This window comes from Dermacentor andersoni, chromosome 2, assembly GCF_023375885.2.
Source record: "Dermacentor andersoni chromosome 2, qqDerAnde1_hic_scaffold, whole genome shotgun sequence".
NCBI lineage: Eukaryota > Metazoa > Arthropoda > Arachnida > Ixodida > Ixodidae > Dermacentor > Dermacentor andersoni.
Genome location: NC_092815.1, coordinates 232,284,981 through 232,305,495, shown reverse-complemented (window position 1 = coordinate 232,305,495; position 20,515 = coordinate 232,284,981). Strand labels below are relative to the sequence as shown.

At 47.4% G+C, this 20,515-nt stretch overlaps 1 protein-coding gene and 1 long non-coding RNA gene across 2 annotated transcripts; one reads left to right on the top strand and one right to left on the bottom strand.

Annotated features, from left to right (window-relative positions):
* The first annotated feature begins 1,471 nt into the window (after positions 1-1,471).
* On the top strand, positions 1,472-2,636 carry LOC140216021 (uncharacterized). Its single transcript, XR_011892666.1, has 2 exons — positions 1,472-1,687; positions 2,033-2,636. It is a non-coding gene; the product is annotated as an uncharacterized lncRNA (long non-coding RNA).
* An 8,648-nt stretch (positions 2,637-11,284) lies between these two features.
* Positions 11,285-14,354, bottom strand: LOC129387072 (uncharacterized). Its single transcript, XM_055075791.2, has 3 exons — positions 14,341-14,354; positions 13,116-13,287; positions 11,285-12,652 (listed from the first exon to the last, which is right to left on the bottom strand). The coding sequence occupies exons 1-3, from the start codon at positions 14,352-14,354 to the stop codon at positions 12,491-12,493; spliced, it is 348 nt and encodes a 115-aa protein (XP_054931766.1). The 3' UTR covers positions 11,285-12,490.
* Between the last annotated feature and the right edge of the window lie 6,161 nt (positions 14,355-20,515).

Sequence of the window (20,515 nt, the reverse complement as noted above, 5' to 3'; positions counted from 1 at the left end):
CAGCTGCAGCTTATGTAACTGTAACGTTCAACGGCAAACGCTGGCTGTGAACGGTATGCACGAAGGCGAGCTTGCTGGTAGAAACGGGCGTGGGTTTCTCGTGTGCTTCAATCTCCTGTTATTATGTCGCACTTTTAATGTTTCAGTCGGAGAAGAGCTAACATAGAGGTCGCGCGCTGTCGGTGTTTTTTTCCTCTACGTCTGTTTGTGGGCTGCCAATCTCGAAATGCCTAGGAATAACTTTGTAAAGAATTAAACACAAGGTGTGAGCAACTTTGACGGTAGAGAAGTGGTTGGGCATGCGTGATTTGGAATATGGTTCGAAATTTTTTTTTGCTAAGGCGACGGCCAACGCTGGACGCGGGAATTTCTGTGACGTGGGCTCCTTAGTGCTTTCGCGTTGAAAGGAAAGCAATGCTTATATGGAAATATTAGAGAGGTTTAGTTACACGCACGTGGAGACTTCACATAGGCAAACGTGAAAAACCTACGCACCTTACATGCACGCTATCTGATACGCTTTTAGCCACACGTACGCGACGCGCACCAAGAGAGACCACGTAGCTCCATCTATCGAGATATATGAACACTGCGGTAGCCAATTCAATCCTGTCGCCGTGTTTCGATGCAAGCCGTCTGCGCGCCCGGCCCGCTATCGCTTGTTCGGGATCTCGCGAAACTCCCGTGCGAAGCTGTCTACGTGCGCAAGAAACGCACGCAAAGAATTGAACCTCACGTACAGCCGCCCTGATTTTTAATAATATAGCGCGAGCGTCGACTGAACTGCTGGTGAGCGCCTTATAACGGCGATAAGCGTGCAACAAGGCGAGAGTTCGCGCACGAGCAGGAAGAAAGGGCGTCGTCTGCTACGCTGTTCCGATCATGAGGACACACTCCCTGCCACAATACCATTTCGCAAAAACACGCCAGGCACTAGAGCACATGCGCATGAATAAAATGCGACAGTGAGACGTGATGCCGTCTCTTTTTTTGCTAATACGTCGGCCGCGCTGGCGAAGCAGATTGAAGATAAGAGAAAATAAAAAGAAGGAAACGCAGCAACAGATGGAAACGATTGCCTGGATCACGATAAAAGACGCACCGACCAGCTGTTTAATCAGCTTTGCAGTGTCTCGAGAGTATAAAAAGGCATCTCAGCTTTCAAACGCTCTCTTCGGCGGAAAATGCCTCCGCGCGTGCCAATGGAACAACGCCACCGCGTCATCGCAATGTCGCTTTGCGACAAGTCTCAGAAAGAAATCGCTAAGAGCGTTGGAGTCACTCAGGCTACCGTAAGTAGGATAGTTCAGGCTTATCGCGACGAAGGGCGCATTTGTGACGCGCCTCGACATTTGAAGCGTAAGACAACCGAAGAAGAGGACCATGCCATTGTTGCTGCGGCTTGTGTAGCGCCCTTCATGACTGCTGGCGAATTGAAGCAGGTTGCTGGAGTGGACGTGAGTGACAATTTGGTGCGTGTCCGTCTTCGAGAAGCAGGTCTTCGCAATCGAGTTGCGGCCCAGAAGCCGAAGCTTTCGGCGACTAACAAGGAGAAAAGGCTACAGTTTGCACGCGATCATATTGAATGGACCGTTGAGGACTGGGCAAATGTTGTCTTCACAGACGAGTCCACGGTTTGCACGAAATGGAACCAGCAACAGAAAGTTTACCGGCCAGACCTAATGAGGTAGGTGATTTAGCATTGTTCATTTTTTTTTATTTGGCTATGTTTGGCTTACATCTGCGAAAGTATATGGCATTTGCTTCGCGGGGTAACATGTGATTATCAATTTCAGCTGTCACTGTTCAAGAAATAGATGATGCAGCACAGGCGGGTAAAATTGTTCCTTAATAGCATTACTTATACTTGGTTAAATTTGAAAAATGTTTGCTGAGATTGTGGATGGATTATACTTCCATGTAAAGAGCGGGTGTATTGTTGCCATAATATTTTTTTAGGTGTCGTTTAATCTTGTCTAAGCGCCATTCACACAATTTATGTTGTTTATAAAATTTTCTTCCTCTGTTGCAGATTTGATCCACACTATGTTCAGAAGGTCAAGTCTAGTGGCAGGACGAGTGTAAACATTTGGGGAGTAATAACTAAGGACGGTCTTGGCCCACTCCGTCGTATATCGGGCCGTTTCTGTGCAGAAGCATACCTGGAGATTAATAATGAGGAGCTTCTTCCCCATCTTCCGGACGGCCCTTTCACGGATGGTTGCTTCTACCTACAGCATGACCTGTCACCGGTTCATACTGCACGCGCCGTGAAAGAACTTCTGGAACAACTAGGCATCATGACGTTGTCTTGGCCTCCCCAGGGAGCGGACCTCAATATAATTGAAAATGTGTGGGGTATCCTCAAGTCCAACTTGTCAAAAATGAGTCTGCACGATGCATCGCCAGACGACTTATGGGAAGCCGTGAAGAGTGAATGGGATGCCCTCAAGGATGACATGAACCTTGTGCCCGCACTCTTCGACTCCCTGCCCAGGCGCATCGCGGGTGTTGCTCAGTCTGGAGGAGAATTTCAGCGTTATTAACTTCTAAGTCTGATGTGTGAAAACCTTGAGTCAAGGCCTTGTTTCAGTTCTAAAATGCACCATGCAAATAAAAGTTATAACTTCCGCGGATACACGCAACTATGCCTTACTACCCCCTCCTCTCCTCAAAAAAAAAAAAAAAAACTTTCCTATACACACCACGCTTCTCAATGCACTCATCGCTCCTAATCTGACGACTACGATTTCCAGCTCAGGTGACGCATGCAGGAAACGGCAATCTTCTTGCAGAAAACCAAAAGGAAAGCGCAACCATTCGTGGCTCCGTGTCTTTGCTCTCCAAGTAGTTCAGGAGTGAGTCAGTAAACTTTACTGAATTAAGACAAAAAAAGACAGCATAAGTGGGCCTTGGTCCAGAGCCACAAAAACCGAAAAATGATAACTCGCAAGGAGGCACCCTCCGCGGAAGGGCACGTTTGAAAGCTGCGGTGCAATTGTTATACCCTCTAGACACTGAAATACCGATTAAACAGCTGGTCGGTGCGTCTTTTATCGTGATCCAGGCAATCGTTTCCACCTGTTGCTGCGTTTCCTTCATTTTATTTTCTCTTATCTTCAATCTGCTTCGCCAGCGCGGCCGACGTATTAGCAAAAAAGAGACGGCATCACGCGTCTCACTGTCGCATTTTATTCATGCGCATGTGCTCTACTGCCTGGCGTGTTTTTGCGAAATGGTATTGTGGCAGGGAGTGTGTCCTCATGATCGGAACAGCGTAGCAGACGACGCCCTTTCTTCCTGCTCGTGCGCGAACTCTCGCCTTGTTGCACGCTTATCGCCGTTATAAGGCGCTCACCAGCAGTTCAGTCGACGCTCGCGCTATATTATTAAAAATCAGGGCGGCTGTACGTCCGTTAGATCAGCGCGCGGCCGCTACGTTCTACGCAGGCGCACTGCTTACACGTAGAAGCTCTACGTACGCAAAGCCTCCGCGTACGTGTAACTAAAACTGTCTGCTGTGTATGCACAGAATTCCGTGTGGCAGCGTTAACGTTACCACGAAATGCTGCACTTCCAAACCACGCCAATGGAGCCAAATGTATACGGACTACTAACGTAGGATATTTTGAATAGATGCAAGACGCGCTGTGGCTAGGTTGCGAATTTCGACGTCACATTTATTTACATGATAAACAATGTTAAGGATACAGCATTTATAGCACCATCGCTTTATAAAAGCGAAATGAATGCAAAAAAAACGCAGTTCCCTTCCACTCTGTGAAGAAGGATGACAGGGAAGCTGTGTTTGTGGGCCACTTAATGGCGGACTGCACCTCCGCCGCGGGTCGGCCGGGTATTGCACTATCTTCGGGATCGGCCCACACATGAGGAGTGCTTAACGCCTGCCTCACCTCCGCCGTGGGTCCGTCCGGCATTGCACTATCTTCAGCATTTTATTCTACACGCGGACCCGATAGTGGGGAAAATAGTCCTCAAGAGGAAGCTTTAGCTCCGGGGCTACTGTGTGAATACATTGAAAAGGAGAACTCGTTTCTCGGCGCAATTACTGCAGCAAACTTGGCGATCTTTGTTGCACTTAAAAGAAAAACTTAAAATCCAGTGAGCGTTGGTTTGGAATTTTTGATTTAGGTCATCATTTGTTAATAAAAAATTGGCCAAAATCGCAAATTTTCTGAAAATGAAACCATCAAGTTTTCAACTCTGTCTGTCGGAAATTGAAAATGTTATCACAATGTGCCTTGCATCTCACAGCACACCTAAGCTGGACAAAATTGATATAGTACACATGAATCTCAAAAAATTTAGTAATATGGAAATACAGGTTTTGCAGGACCCTTGTACACAACGTAACAAATTCACATCATATATAAATCGACCTATCGAATTTGTCCGTTTTGAATGATCTAACCGGTGCCGCTTACACAAGCGCAATAGCTGTTGTAAATGCGGAGCTATTAATTTGTAAACATCGTGCTTCTATATTTTCGCACTTTCAAATTTCTGAAAATCTTTTAAACAAAATTCAGGCAAAAAGTAAGAATTAAGCTTGTAGCAGTCACTAGAATTTATCTTTGTCTATAGAATTCAACAAATTTCATTAAAATAGGTTCAGGGGTTATCTCAGCAAAGTCTTTCTGCGTTTTACATCTATTTGAATAGGCCGCGTCGGAGTTGGGCCCGAGATAAAGCTGCCTCTCAACGGCTTCGCTGTAAAAAAAAGGTAAAAGAAGAATTAAAGAAAAAAGAGGCTTCAGCCGTTAATATCGCCGCCCCAGATTTCGTCACGATGGCACCGTCACCATTGGCACGGCTCCCTGAGCAGCTACCAAGTTATTCACTTTCGTTATCTTCCTTCCCTCTACGGTAGCGCATTGTCTCGATGCCAGCGACGAGCTAAATTTGTACCATCATTGCGTCATGCATCGCTTCTTCGACCAAGCAAGCTTTCGGCGACACATTTTCACTGCTATATTGACACTAAAATTTAGACTACTTGCCTTCGAATAAACACCATGAATAAAAATCGAAGAGGACTTACCACAAGGAAAATGCTGACGCGGCCATAGTATTGATGACAGCATCACAAAAGGCTAGGTGCAGTCAGGTTGACTTTACAGGTTCGAAAGGATTGACTGACGGGCTAGTTGTTTCATTATCACAGAAAGGACAGCGCTTCAAGTTGCTAGCGCAGTGTGTGTGTTTCCTTCTTTGTGTCCCGTGTTGAATCGCTGTTCTTTCGGCGACTTTACAGATGTTCTCTTTCTGCGTCAGTTACGCTTTCCAAGAGCTTCTAATAGGAAAATGTTTGCTCGCTTGGCTGTTACAAAAGCATGTTTATTCGAAATTCCTTCGCTCGGCTGGATAATCTCGAGGACGGGATCCAAACTGCTAAATTTCTTTAGCCACATAAGATCAATTACTGATTATTTCATTAATGTAGCTTTGTTAATTACGCGCAGAACTTCTAGACTTGACGAACGGCAAGAAGGCAGAAGCTTGCACATGACTGCAGGAAAATAAAATGACTTTTTTACCAGCGTGGTCAAGGGGCCGTGCTATGGTTTCAACGTCTCTTAAATATCTTTCACAATTGAACAGAGGCTGGACAAAAGTGCGGGCATTTCGGGAAAGGTAAAACCGCTGGAAATCTCAGTACAGCATTAGCCTAAATATAGAAGATTACCTAAAGATAAGAAACCATACCGTTTACTTGGTGGCCAAATTTTGGCACAAATAAATTGGCTGTCGAAGCAGTTCAGCCAAAACGCGATGGTGCGAAACAGGGCGAGAATGTCGGAATGTATTGAAGAGAGGTCATGTACGTAGGTCCTGTGGTTGACGCCAGCGCCCATCAGCTGTCAGGCGACTGCACGTATAAGCGAGATGCCTGGTCGTCAGTTGTTACAGTGTGATTCGGGTCTGAAATATTGGGCGCGGACTCCATCAGATTAAATACAGTGCACTCCACGGTGTCATTCTTCAACAGCTGGTGCCAATTCTCGCGCCATGAGGATGGGAATAAATTGTCTCATGTGCCATCTGTCACCTTCCTCAAACTGCCAACATTCCTTCCCCTCCGCAGTTGCTTAGTTTTTATTTGGTTCGGCTGCTCATCACGAGGTCGCGGGATTTAATCCCAGCCATGGCAGTCGTATTTCGATGGGTGTCAAATGCGAAAACACCCATGTACTTAGGGTTAAGCGCACGTTAAAGGATCCCAGGTGGTCCACATTATTCCGGGATCCCACACTACGGCGCGCCTCATAATGAGATCGCGGTTTTGGCACGTAAAACCGCATAATGCATTATGTCATATTTGTTAAGGATGTCCTTGGCAGTCGCACAACTCTTCAATACAAGTAAGTGTCATGAGTTGTGCGCGAGGTCTTTGAGTATGTGGGAAACCTTTATGGCGTTCGATACCTGGTTGTCTTGATTGTGGCTACAGTGTAGAGGCGGAACGGCAACATGGTAGACAATATGGAGAACAGACAAATCCCGCATATATTACTGCACAATAATTTTAAATAGTGGTCTATCTTCAAGCATATTTATAACCGTGACAGGAGACTACATTGGGAACTAACTGCAAGTACTGTATATGTCATACCCAAGGGTGTCCCTGGCCTAGTAGCTAGTAAATGTGACGCAATATTGCGAGCAGCTTCGGCCATAGCGTGCTAACGGACGACGACACAGAGACAGTTTGCTCAGTTCTTGTGTCGTGGCTATTGCGTCAAAGTAGCAAACCAACATATCCATCTATATGTCTTAAGCAGATGTCGATTTGCAGCTGCTACGGTAGCCCATGAGTGCAGATAGCATAGCCGCTAGGGAAACAATTGGGGACACTTTAACAAAATCGATAGGTGAAAATCAAAAGCCGTCCACGACGGCGTCTCTCCTATACGCTGTACACATCCTATACACCACATCCTTAACATTCTACTCGGATGTTAAGGATGTCTCCCGACTTAAGAAAGGCCGCCACGGAGTGCTTCTGACGGTTACACCAGCTTGTGTACTCTGTAGCATCAAGAAGGAAAAAGGGGAAGGAATAAAAGAACCGTATCAAAAGCCCAGGGTCGGTATAACGTAAAACTATTCCTTTCTGTTTCTATTCCAACATGGCCGACACTGCTCGCTCATGGGTCGAATTTTTCGAGGCGGCGCCCATTTCTCCTGCCTGTCAAGCGACGTCAGGAATGCTCAAAAACTGCTACGTCAAAGTGACGTTTACGCACTCATTATGCTAAATTATGCCGAACAAACCCGCCAAATTCGTGGAATAACCGGTGAGTGCCCTGTTCCGTTTGGAATAGAAAAAAAATTACCGACGATTACGTTACTTCCTAATGCGAAATTTGAGCGCAGCAAATAAGCTGTTTCACCTTTTCGATAGATTGAGGCAAAGAAATCGAGCAACACATGTATGCGCTATCACAGAATTTTTTTGTTGCATTTGTTGCACCCTGACTGTTTGCGAGCCTTTGTTTGCGTTTGGCCTCGGCCTCGGCCGCGCGAACGGTAGAGTCTTCTCTGCGACGGCGATGAGCTTCTGCTTCAGCCTCGCTTACTGCTGGTTGCTCTCGACGGCGGCGATGAGCCTCCGCTTCGGCGGTGCGAACGGCAGGGTCTTCTCGGCGGCGGCGATGAGCTTCTGCTTCAGCCTCGCTTACTGCTGGTTGCTCTCGACGGCGGCGATGAGCCTCCGCTTCGGCGGCGCGAACTGCAGGGTCTTCTCGGCGGCGGCGATGAGCTTCTGCTTCAGCCTCGCTTACTGCTGGTTGCTCTCGACGGCGGCGATGAGCCTCCGCTTCGGCGGCGCGAACGGCAGGGTCTTCTCGGCGGCGGCGCTTAGCCTCTGCTTCGGCGACGCGTACTCCTGGATCATCTCGACGGCGGCGACGGTAAGCTTCTGCTTCGGCGGCACGCACCTCTGGATTCTGACGGCGACGGCGCTGGGCCTCTGCTCTGGCAGCTCGTTTAGCAGCAGCAGCAGCAGCAGCAGACGGAGGACTTCCATCGGTCGTCTCGCTCATGGCTCAGAAAGAACTGGCAGATAATTTCGCAGTGGCGAACGGCAGCGGCAATTTCGGCTCGGGCGGTGCACATATACAGATCCGCCGCCACCGATCTGGCTCTCTGATTGCCACCGCACAGGGCGAACGGCAGCGGCAATTTCGGCTCGGGCGGTGCACATATACAGATCCGCCGCCACCGATCTGGCTCTCTGATTGCCACCGCACAGGGGTTGCATTGGAGGAGGAGCGAAGAAAGGAATTAAGTTCGAGACGGCGCTTTGACAACCGGAGACTTGCAGGAAGAGGGGGGAGGGGGGCGGCGTGTACACCCAGCGGCAAACGATGGGGGCAGAAGCGCGCGCAGCAAGCGGACAACACGATAAAGGGAGGAGGGAAGAGATAGCAGCGACTGACTGATGCCGCTGACGCCGATAGGGAGTCAACCCCAGCTGCGGAGTTGGTTTCAGGGACAACGCCGCCGATGCCGACACAAACAATATGATACCCTCGCTTCCGCAGCGCTAAGAACCAGGTCTAGCCGTGGGAAGGTGGTCACGTATTCGTCGACGTGCCGGGGCCTACGTGAAATAACCGGCGCGTCGGCAACTGAAGAGCACCCTATCCGCCACACAAGAACAGGGGGGGGGGGGACCCTTTCCTCCTCTTTCTGCATGGCGGCGACGGTGTTCTATGCAGTCACGTTATTTTGACTCTCTAGCGGCGTCAGTGGCATCCAGCGGTATCAGTCGGTCGCTGCTAGCGCTGGGGGGATGAAAGGGGGGCAGAGCTGGTTACGAGGCCGACGACAACGCCGACGACGACGCGAAACCCAGGAACGGACGCCAAAGAGCTGCGCTCTAAAAAATGGCGGCTTTCTTGATTGCGTTGGCGGCGGCGGTGGCGGCTCGTCAGCCCGGGCGCGGGAGGAGGGAGCCGGAGGATGCGTTTGACATGCCAGACGATCTGTTTCGGCGGCACTTCCGCCTAAAGAAATAAACTGTGCGGTGGCTGTGCGACGAAGTGGCGGAGGAACTCGGAGGCGTGAGAAAAACGGCGCTGTCTGTGGAGCGACAAGTGTCGTGCGCGTTGCGATTCTTCGCAACGGGCAGCTTTCAAGCCTCGGTAGGGAGCGAGGAGACGATCGGCGTGACCCAGCCTGCGGTCAGCAAGTGTGTGCGACGCGTGGCGCAGGCAATCGTCCACGCCGGTGCCCGCAACAAGTGGGTGCATTATCCGAAGATGTCGGAGGAGAAGGCGGCCGTGAAGGAAGGGTTCCTTCGACGCGGCTCCATTCGCGGCGTCATCGGATGCGTGGACGGCAGCCTTATAGCCATCATCGCACCGAATTCATGTGCCGCAAAGGCTACTACGCCCTCAACACAATGTTCGTAAGTATCTTAATTTTTGTCTAATTTGCCCGTCATAGCAACGCCTGGCTTATCTGTGCGCGCGCTCGTCAGATCTGCGACGCAGGCATGCGGATCCTCGCTGTCGACGCTCTGCGACCGGGTCAGACCACGACGCCCACGTCTGGAGAACTACGTGGTTGCGTCGTCGATTCCTGGAGGGGCATATTGCCAAGGCCGGCGAACACCTCCTCGGTGAGCAGCGGGAAAATTTTGTACAGTTGCAATTCTGGCAGCATGCAGCAAAGCGTGCTCGCACCGTAAGAGAATATTGAAGCCCGGACCCCTTACGTTATAGTAGGTTATTAAGTATAGGCGAGATGTAGAAATTTTTCAATAGTATCTGCACGAAACAAAGTGGCAACACACCTGCGCTGTACTTCAAACTAATTTTTAATGTGAGTGTACAGTGCACGTGTTGTCACATTCTTTTTTACACTGATAATCATTTGTGAATGAAGACTGCACAAAGAGCTGCCTTGCTGCAAATAGGGATGCTACTATGTCCCAGCTATTGTCATCCGTGATCACAGCTGTGTCAGGTGCTCAGCCTGTATACTCCTTTATTGCAACCTTTCTGTAGTAGGTGAACTTTACATGACCCATGCTTCGCCTACTAAACTTTGTGCAGATTTCATACCATTTTTTATGATCCTGCAGGTGACAGCGGCTAGCCCCTGGAACCATGGCTCCTGACCACAGTCCCAGGCCACCCTCCCATGCACACTGCAGAAGGCAGGTACAACACTGCACATGCTGCCGCGCGGTCCGTAGTGGAGCGGTGCATTGGGCTCCTGAAGAGCCGCTTCCGCTGCCTTCAGCGGTACCGCGCCCTCCAATACGAACCAGACCGTGCTGCCAACATCGTTGCAGCATGTGCAGTGTTGCACAACTTGTGTCTTGACGAAGGTGGCGTGTCGGACGATGTTAGTGATGACAGCAGCAGCAGCAGCAGCAGTAGTGACGATGAAAGTGGCTACCCCTCCCCACAGAGAGTTCCCCGAGTGAGGGCAGCACGCATAATGTACTTAAAAGGTTGTGCTGCCCGGGATAATGTTATTAGCTCCTTCGGCACGACACGGCAGCAGCACCAGCACTACCTGAAAAGGGTGCGAAGGCGGCTGCGTCGACAGCAGCACCGACAGCAGCAATAAACACGTGCCTGACACTGCAGGCAGATGTTTATTACTGCTGTCTACACACCTAATAGAGAGCAGGAACCAATGTGAAGAAATGTGTGCAATTAGTGGATAGCGTGTTGTTTTTTTATCGAATCTGCTCAATCATAACCAGCGTTTTCACGTGTCCTCTGCCAGTGAGCTGTCACTACCGGAGATGATTGCATCATTCCACTGTGACACTACATGAGAGCCTTTCATTTAGTACCTGTGGATAGAACACTTTGTGTTCATCAGCAGAATGTTGTAGCCACTTCTCTGGGCAGCTGGGGCTTGCCAAATTATTTGCTGCTGCTTCTGTCATCACCGACACTGTCACCGCCATCTGCACTGTGCATGGGAGGATATTAGTCTTCGTCTCCTCGCTTCCTATTTGGGCTGCTGCCAAGCACAACACTTCTCGCTCCACCATGTGTACTGTTCTCACGCACCTTGTAGGCCCTGCGCTGCTTTGCCACACAGCCACCGCACAGTTCCTTGACATAAGGCCAAGTTATGCCAAAACCGATCGCCTGGCATGTCAAGCGGGTTATTCTTCCTTGGGAGAGTGTACATATGTAAATACTTCTGAAATTGAAGGAACACAAATTGTAAATATTCATTTCAAGTGCCACTTGCATTGATTGTTTAAAATCGTTTATTTATATCTGCATTGTAAATAAAACCATGTGATCCATCTTCAATGCCATCTTTCATCAAAGCAAATGACAGACAAGCACACAGAGCATGACTTCATGGCGCCAAAATAGCCGTGTGATGCTCACTACATGAGACCCAGTACACTACCAATGGCAGATGTTAAATTGCATAAATATGACACGAGCATAATGATGTTTTTTTGAACTCGCACACAACCATTTATCTTCATCCAACAACTTAACAGCAAGAAAGATGTCTTGTCTATTATGTAGTCAGCGTGTTTGTAGCACGAAATAGTTCAATGACTAGTGCCGTAATAAGATCACAATATAAAACAGCCATCACATGCTTTTAAGGAACGACAAGTTAGAAAATGTTTGGCACTTCAACAGTACTTCATATAACGGCTGCAAGAGCAGCCTGGCAGCGAATGTCAAAATAGTGGCCACATCGATGTCTCCATTATGTATGTCACAAACTGTGCTCAACTACAATGGGGACTAGATTGTACTGCTATCATAGGTAAGGACACCTGAAATATGACAATAACTATCACAAGTAACAGGCGCTTGGTGTTTAAAAAAATTCGAATTCGGCCACTTTGCATTGCGTAGGCACGAAATGTTTCACATTGCAAACATGACATACATATGGCATGAAAATTCATTTCCAGTTATCACAGCATTGTAGTTAAGTGCACCTGCATGTGTGCGAGACAATGTCGAAGTTGCTGTAAAAGTGATTGCATAGTGTATATCTTCCTTAGAAAAACGGTGCGCATTGAAACATATCAGTAACAGCAAAACAAAAGTGAACAACACCTAACGGAAATATGGCGAAAATTCTACATATATTTTATAACGTCTCACTTGGGCAAACTTGCACTGCAAGTGAAAATTCACATGAAAAGAAATTACCTTGAAAAAAAATATGATTAGGGACAGAAATGTAGGGAGAGCAGTCATATCATACTTTAGTGCGATAAACAAAAAAAAAATATGCATTCGTGTTTCAAGTGACATCACAGCACTATCAGTTTTCGCTGCCATGGTCGCACATGACCTGCACATAATTTCATAAAACTGGCTACAACTCGGCACAGCAGCTTTCGAGGACGTATGGGCACCACCACCAAATGCTGCAGCGGTGATTTGAACGGAAAGATGGGCAACACTTGTACTAGTACTAAAGGATGATATGGGGGGGGGGGGACTGTCCCTCATGGCTGACGCTGCTCTCGGTGGCGAGCCAGGGCAGCCAGGAGCTGGCGCAGTGTTGTCGCGATGAGGCCAGTGGCCTCTCTCAAACCACGCATCTCTGCTGCCAGCTGCTGCTGCACCACCCGGGTCGCCCTCAGCTCCTCCACCAGCTGCTGATGATGCTGCGAAACAAATTCACTTACTTCAGCTGCAGGTTATGCAATGTAAACGTTTGATTCGCACTGTTTGCAAGTGTTACAGGTTCAGCAAGGTTACTCTTGAGGGCAGCGAGATCATTTACATATGACATGAGAAATGGCCGTGCAAACGTATATGGTCTGTTCTGTTTAAAACATGTGAAACGTAGCAAATTCTACCAAGCTGCCTCTGCCTGTCAGAAGACAGTATTCGTGACTAGTTCAATTGTTAAACAAAAGATGATCATGCTGTGGTGATACATGCAACCATGGAAATGTTTTGTAAGTTGCTATGTGTTAAAGAACACCTCAAAGGAGATGTATAAACGTGCATGAGCCAATGAGCCAAATGACTACAGATGCCTCTCATGTGTAATATGGTTGTAATGTACATTACCATGCGCACCAATCACCTCTTCAAAAAATGACCTGGCCAAGTTGTACGTACCTGCCTATTTTGCTGCAGCAGCAGCTGGTGGAAACTGGCGGCCTCCGCGTTCGCTGCCTCAGCCAGCTGCCCCTGCCGCGCATACTCGGCGGCTGCCCTGCAGGCCGCATCCTCCAGCGGCTGTTGGCGGGTTGGCGGAGTGTCTGTACCGCCCGCGCGGGGGAATGTATCACTCCGCAGCAGTGTGTGGCAGAGAAAAAAAAATGAGCCTCTGTTACAGACCACCTTTCGGAGATAGTTGCGATCGTTTATAGAAAACGTTTACTTACCAGCTATCTGTTGAGATGCCTTCCAACCTTAATCAATCCTTCCGTATCCTATGCGAATAAAAGCAAAAGTGAACACCATGCGATCACCGCAGATGTTCAGATGCTACTGCTCAGTCATTAAGCACAAGAAAGAAAGATGTGTTTACTCACCGAGCACTACGCTTTCAAAGTATTCATGATGTTCACAGCTTCCAAAATTCTTCTGGGGCGAAAGTACATCTCGTACGCCGAGATTTCATCTAATCAGGCAGCGTTACGGGCAAAAATACACCAAGCGCGGCCCACAGAAGCGATCAGCTGTTTTCACGTAGCCGCCATCTTACGCGTGCGTAGCGAAATGGATTGGATGCGGAATTGGCGCATGTGTGGCTATGACGCGAAAAACTAAAATATTTGTGTTTACTTTAAAGCGCGCTTCAAGTTATCTTGCGTCAAAAGATTACAAAACAATTTTACTCTCAGCGACATACAATTGTTCTTTTATTAGGCATTAATATCTAAATGTTAGTTGCTATACGGTCCCTTTGCAAGTAAAAAACAAGCAAAACATGCTTCCGGCAACGACGGAGGCTGAAGGTTGGGCAGATTAAAAAACGTCGCAGGTTCCCGCCCCCGTACGCAGAAACAGTCGCGTCATTTTGACGTCCGGAATTTGGAATACTTTTTGTTCGGAATAGAGTTACGTTATCGCGCCCCAGAATCAATCATCGGTCGTCGCGACTAAATGCTCTTAGGATGATAAGTCATTGCCAGGCGACGAGCAGCAACCCCTTATCAAGAACACTGATAACGCCGGCAGGACAAGCGTTGTGGCGAAGTTCAATGCGCAGGGATAGTTTTAATTATTTTATTTTATTGACGTCATCAGGCGTCACCGCGGGAAGTTTGAAAAGTTTAAGGGCCGCGAAATAAACCCTCGTGTCCAGAAAAGCTGGATACGATTATTTTCAACGTACCTGACGAAATACATTCGCATTCGAGTTACTTTTGTGCTGCACTGCATAAATCAGAGTTTTTCTTTTAAAAGGTAAGTAGAATGAAACTTTATTTATACCTCAAGCTTGACGACGGATATCTAGAAACGAATGCGTTGATTAAAAGTTGTTCTAAGTCAATATGCCTTGAACACACTTGCTCCAATTCATACATTGAAATATGCACCGTAAAGTAATGAATTAAAAAGTGAATTAGCATAATTACGTTAATTATTCAAATAAGGATTTAGATTTCTTGTAGAAGTAATTGCGGCCTTATTGAATACACTGTATCGAGGGTTAGAATTGTTCCATTTGCCACAGGCAATTTCTTTCTTTAATGTAGTGCAGCCAGAAGAAGGCCCTCTATATCGGGCTAGGTGAGAAGACGTCAGGTCCGTGCCTTCACTGTGCACTGTTTAGTTAACGGCTACAGTCGCGGGTTTTCTCGTGGCAAGTCGGCGTGCGAACCGCCAAGGTGGTGGCCCTGACGCAGGCGAGCGGCAACGAGATGGCCGTCGTGGTTCGCGCCATGGTGTGCGTCGTGGGAGTGGCGGCTACCATTATGGCACTCAGCGTGCAGTCTGTGTACGCACTGTGGAGCCTGTCGGCGGACGTCGTGTACGTGATGCTCTTCCCGCAGCTGATGTGCCTCTTCTACATGCAGCGCACCACCAACACGTACGGGCTCATCTCGGGTAAGACGAAGTCATACTGTCGTGTATATTCAAACAAAATTATTTTCTTTGAATTTACGTGCCACAAGACCAAATAGGCATCATCAGGATGATTAACAGAATCGGTGAGTGTACAATTTAAGCTCTGCTGTACTGTAGCCTGTTGCGGCTCGAAGTGGCGTTTGGTCCATTAATACTCTAGGTGCATTGATGAGTACGTCCCGTGGTAGGAACGAAGGAAAGACGGTTTATTTTACATTATTTACACTTGCTCTAAATGCGGAAGCCTACTCCATCTAGGAGCGTTAGAAACGTCTCAGTTCACATCAGGAAACGTCAGCCACCCTCGCTGCGCCAAAGGTATCCGCTTTTAATGCCGTCATCTTCCCTTGGAGACTAGACTAGCGAATCTGATAAATGTATCTCGGCCAATCACAATCGACTAATCGGTGGCAATATCTCTCCCATTATGTCGCACCATCCCGCCTCTTACGTTGCATCTTCGCCCCCGCATATGGCGAAAGCGCGTAAAAATCTGGGAATCCGAGGTTGACGCTGCTCCCCGGTCGCCTTCCACGTTGGCCACTTTCATCAATAAGTTCAGCTTGTCAGGGTCGGCCAGATTGATCTTCGCTTTAAACGTCACCTGTAAGTGAGCTCCTCTGTTTGCGCGTCACCGTCCATTTTGGGTCCCGGCGTCCACTGGGCGCGCTTTGGTGAAATGACTGCCTCGTGGAAAACGTCTGAGGAATGCTCATCGCCGCATTGAGACCTAGCAGACTCCTCCGCTCCCGGGTGATTTGACCTGAGGCTGATCATCTGTCATGTTATCCGAGGCGTCTATGTTCAGTCAGCACTTTTGTACTTCTAGAAGTGACGGCTGATGAGACACCTGGCAATGCACACACACACTCTGGTCGGTATGGCCGAGCGACAGGCCCATCGGAGGCTATGATCCCCGCTTCGCTTTATAAAGTTTTAGCACTTTGTTTCTCTTATCTTTTTTCGCGGTTAGCCCTCCGCAAGACATAAATTAGTTGTCCTATCTCATTAACATCGACTGCGATACGTACAGAACATTTTTTTACAAAAGGTGCCCTGCGTTCGTTGCTTAAAATCAGGGCTGAGACCCTCTGTATTCTTATTCTGGCTGCCTTTACTATACTTGATCTAGCAGTTGTATTCCTGCAAAATGAGACTCCATCTTAGCAGTCTCACACTTTTTTCCGACACTTGCTTCAGCCAGGCAAGACGGCAACGGTCGCTCTCCGCGGTAAATTTCGTACCTTGTATACAGAAACCTAGCTTTTGAATGGCCCATACTGTGCAGCAACACCCTTTCTCAGAGGTGCTGAACGCCTTTTCTCGCAGTGTCACTTTTCCTTTGAGGTACTGCACGGGGTGTTTGTTCTTCACCGCTCTCGTTAAGTTTGGCAAGCACGATACCTTGACCACGGTTGCTGTCGTCGCACTACACACGAAACCGAAAAACACCCAGATGGGCGTTTTTCACTTGCCCTCTAGTGCATTCTCATTTGTACATGCTTTTGGTCCCATTGATTGACCATACGATAAAACTTCCCATTTAGGTGGGCATTCCTTCGGCATACAACGGGAGTTCCGTAATATGGCCACGTTACCCCCATTTGACGCGGAGGTTATGCAGGCCACAATGGGAGTTCTATTATTTCGAAATGGGAGCAATTGCGATGAAATTCAGGCGCCGTTTAGGAAGTCTTTTGGTATTAATGAACGAGTCAATGAAGGAATAAACGCATTTTAGTTTATATGCGCAAGCACAAAGCAAAACATTTGGTAGCGCTGGTCATGCAGACGGAACACCGCAGGTAGGAATGTCGGACGCCGGCGCTCAAGACTAAACGGACCTCGGCCGTCCTTGGAGCTCCCACCCGAGCAGGCGTTGCGCCTGCTCGGAGCGAACGCCGGCGCCCGACACTTTGGCCTGCGGTATTCCGTCTGCCGCTGCTTAGGCGTGGCGTACCGCCACGAAGCATTTCGTCTCGTGCTCGCCACACGTGCCCCAATCGACGGCACAGGGCCATCGCAGAATTGACATGGCCACGAGCACACGTGGTCCAATAGCGAATGAACTCGTCGCCGCAATTCCTCCACATATTTTCTTTTCACTGATCACAGAGCCCCTCTTTGCAAACCTTGTGCTGTCATGCAGTCGTCCACGCGAAAATGCTAGCTATCGGCAGTGCCTTCGAGGCCAGCAGATTCCTTGGAGAGCAGCTGCTATTAGCTGAAAGAAAATTACAAAAGACACACATCCCGAAAGAGAAGAAAATTTAATATAGACACAAATATAACAAATTTATTAAATATGTTCGCTTTCTGGCAAAAAAGATTTGCATCAGTAAAGAACTATCTGGATTAAAAAAAAAAGAATGCATTGTAAACATGCTGGTCAGTAGTATTCTACAGGTCCTAACCCAATGAAATTTTCGCACAAAAGAAATGCGAATTTAAGAAATCTTATGTCTTTTCATATTTAAGTATAAATATAGAAGCAGGTGTTTGAACTGTTACTTTGTACAGACAGTCACGTAATATTAACACTGGCTTTCATGAGCCCGATCAGTGGTATTTTCCATAGACTCGCACAAACATATGATGATAAATGTCGAACTGCTAAATGAAAAAAAAAATTATGAAACTGGGACTCATAACGCAAACGAGCTAATAATTCGGCCTAGTTATTGCGGTGCATTCCCGAGCAAGCTATTAAAGATAAATTATAGTACTTTACGAGTCAAACTCACCATCTTATTATGGGGCACGCCGTACTGAGCGAACCTGGAATTTAGTGTTGCGGAATTAGAATTCCATTCCAATTCCATTCAGGGGAATGAGAACTTGCCACAAGTCAATTCCTTTCAGTTCCTCGGAATTAAAAATCTTAGCCCATTCCCATTCCGTTAATGGCCGGGCAGTTCAATTCCATGCCTGTGATTCCTCAAAGTAGGAAAGGTATCTCGTAGCTTCAGCGAGTTACCGATGAACGCACCATAATGCTGGTGTCATCAGATACGTTAAGAACTCCAAAAATACGGAAAACACGTTACCAAGGTCAATAAATAGCAGCTTGATGATATATCTCGTGCAGTAAAGCCAGCCTACTAATTCCCATAGGGGCAGTTCTCCCGCTACCTATACTATTTGCTTGGTCAGCATGTTAAATGGCTGGTGATCTTTTAGTATCAATAAAGAGAAATTCAGACATCCACCCGATTGTAGAAATTGCCACACGTGACACCCATACGGGTTCCTCGAAAGAAAAGACTCGCATTTGAATAAAAATTTGTCCTGGTCCGGGACTCGAACCCGGGACCAGCGCCTTTCCGGGGCAGCCGGTCTACCATGTGAGCTAACCAGGCGGCTAACCAGTGCGAGTACGCCACCGCCGTAGTTCCGCACGACGGATACCCACACTGCATCAAGACAAACTTCGGAGCAACTCAGTCTATAAGGACAGAATTGTAGCATGCGCGTTGCTTATAAATGTACCGTCCTTGTAATCAGCCAAACGGTTTTAAAAACACTGCTTTATTCGAAAATTCGAAGCGCTGACTTACTAATGTTTGAACGTGAGCTCGTTGGTTCTTCGGCATATTTTGACAAAAAGCAGCGCATAAACGAAAAAGCGCTCAATTTTCGAAAAAAAAAAACGTAATTCTGTTCGCATTACATTCCAAAAGGTGCTTAATTCTTTTACCACTCCATTTTTTCAAGCGTTGTCGCCATTCCATGCCAATTTTATTCCGGGGTCGTGCAAATGTCGAATGATTCCGGATTCCTGGTAGTTCCGGACTCGTAACTCTGCAAAGCTGCGCCAGATTAACTTGAACAACGTATGGTTGTTTTATGCGCGCCTAAATAAAAGTAGACGGGTGTTTTTGCGTTTCACTCGCACGGAAATGCGGCCGTTGAGGCAGGGATTTAATCATTGGCCGTTTTGTTTATGACTAGATTTGTGAAAGTTCCAAAGAGGGTGCCCGTACATATTTAGTTTGTAATAGAACATCAACTCTGTTTTGCATGGCCACTTTAGCATGACTGCCTTGTTCAGTTTATTAACGTGCAAGCAGTGATTTTTCATTGTAGCTAGTGCAAAATATTAAGCCACCAATGTAAAATGCTCCAAAAGAAGCCACGAATATGTACCTTCCCTGATCATATCCAATAGCAGCAACTTTAGACGAAATAAGTCACGCTTTCTCGTGTTCTAGTGCCTTGCTCCCAGAAATCAACTTCAGATCACCTCTCACTGGCCTCTCATCGTGTGTTTCCTCGAGCTGAGGTCATTTGAGATTCTATTTTTGCACTTCGAGCAGCATATCGCTCTTATTTAAGAATAACATCCCTTTTGCAGTCACCATCCATATATCGAATACTTGTTTGCGCTCACCTGCAAATCACCAGCACATTTTCTGAGCGGAAAGCCTAGTTTCTGAAACGGGATGCATACTTAAAACACTACTATGCAGTTGCATAAAGGATTGGTAGTGTAGCAAGCAGGGCAGTTTGAACCGGCATAAAGGAGCAATACTGCGTGAGCTTCAAATTAATGTTTACAAGTGTACTTGTTTATCTTTTTCTGGTGACCGCTTTTCGCACGCTAACAAATGTTAAACGATATCGCTCAGTGCAGGAAGCGCCTGCATGTATCGTAAGTTTCTCTGATGTTATCGATTGTCCTATCCGTTGTCCGTTGTCATCGAAGCTTGTGTAATCTGACTGTATGAGCGACGCGAATTGTGTAGCACTTTCTGGAAGACACGCGGGCACCAGCGATTACTCTGGTACATTCGATGACTCATGCATAAAAGCCGACGTGCTTGACCCGCAGATCAGATTTCGACGATCGCCGACCGTGTTCGCCGCTATCGCTGTGCTTTCAATGTAACTGTGCAGAACTTCGTCCAATAAAGAGTTAGCTTCGTCATTCACAGTTTTGTTGCTGTATTGCACACCATCGCTGAGGGCATTTGAGATTGTATTTAATTGCACTTCACTTGCACTTCAATCATCACTACGTGACAATATTCGCTCTGAGGGACAACGTTTTCCCATTATAATATGGGGATCGAAATACTGCAACTGGAAAGCAAAGCTGCATTTCATTCAAGTGAATAAAATACGGTTCACGCTGCCTTCCAGGGTAGACATCACATTCCCTTTTTTCGAATGTGAATCCTTTACCTTGCCATGGTTTGCCACTGGTATTGGTGTATTGTTGTTGGAGAGTGGTCGAACGGAGGATGTATGTCTCAGTTAAAAGCATATGTTTTGGCAAGGGGACTTGTCAGGTTGAACAAGGCATGTATCATGCTGGAGCCATTTAGTTCACTTGTAAAGATGGCTCCAGCTTGAGGTGTGCTTTGTTGTACAACCCTTGATGACCAATGTTTCCATCTTTGTGTTTACCTTCGTCTTATTCAGCCTATTGCTGCACA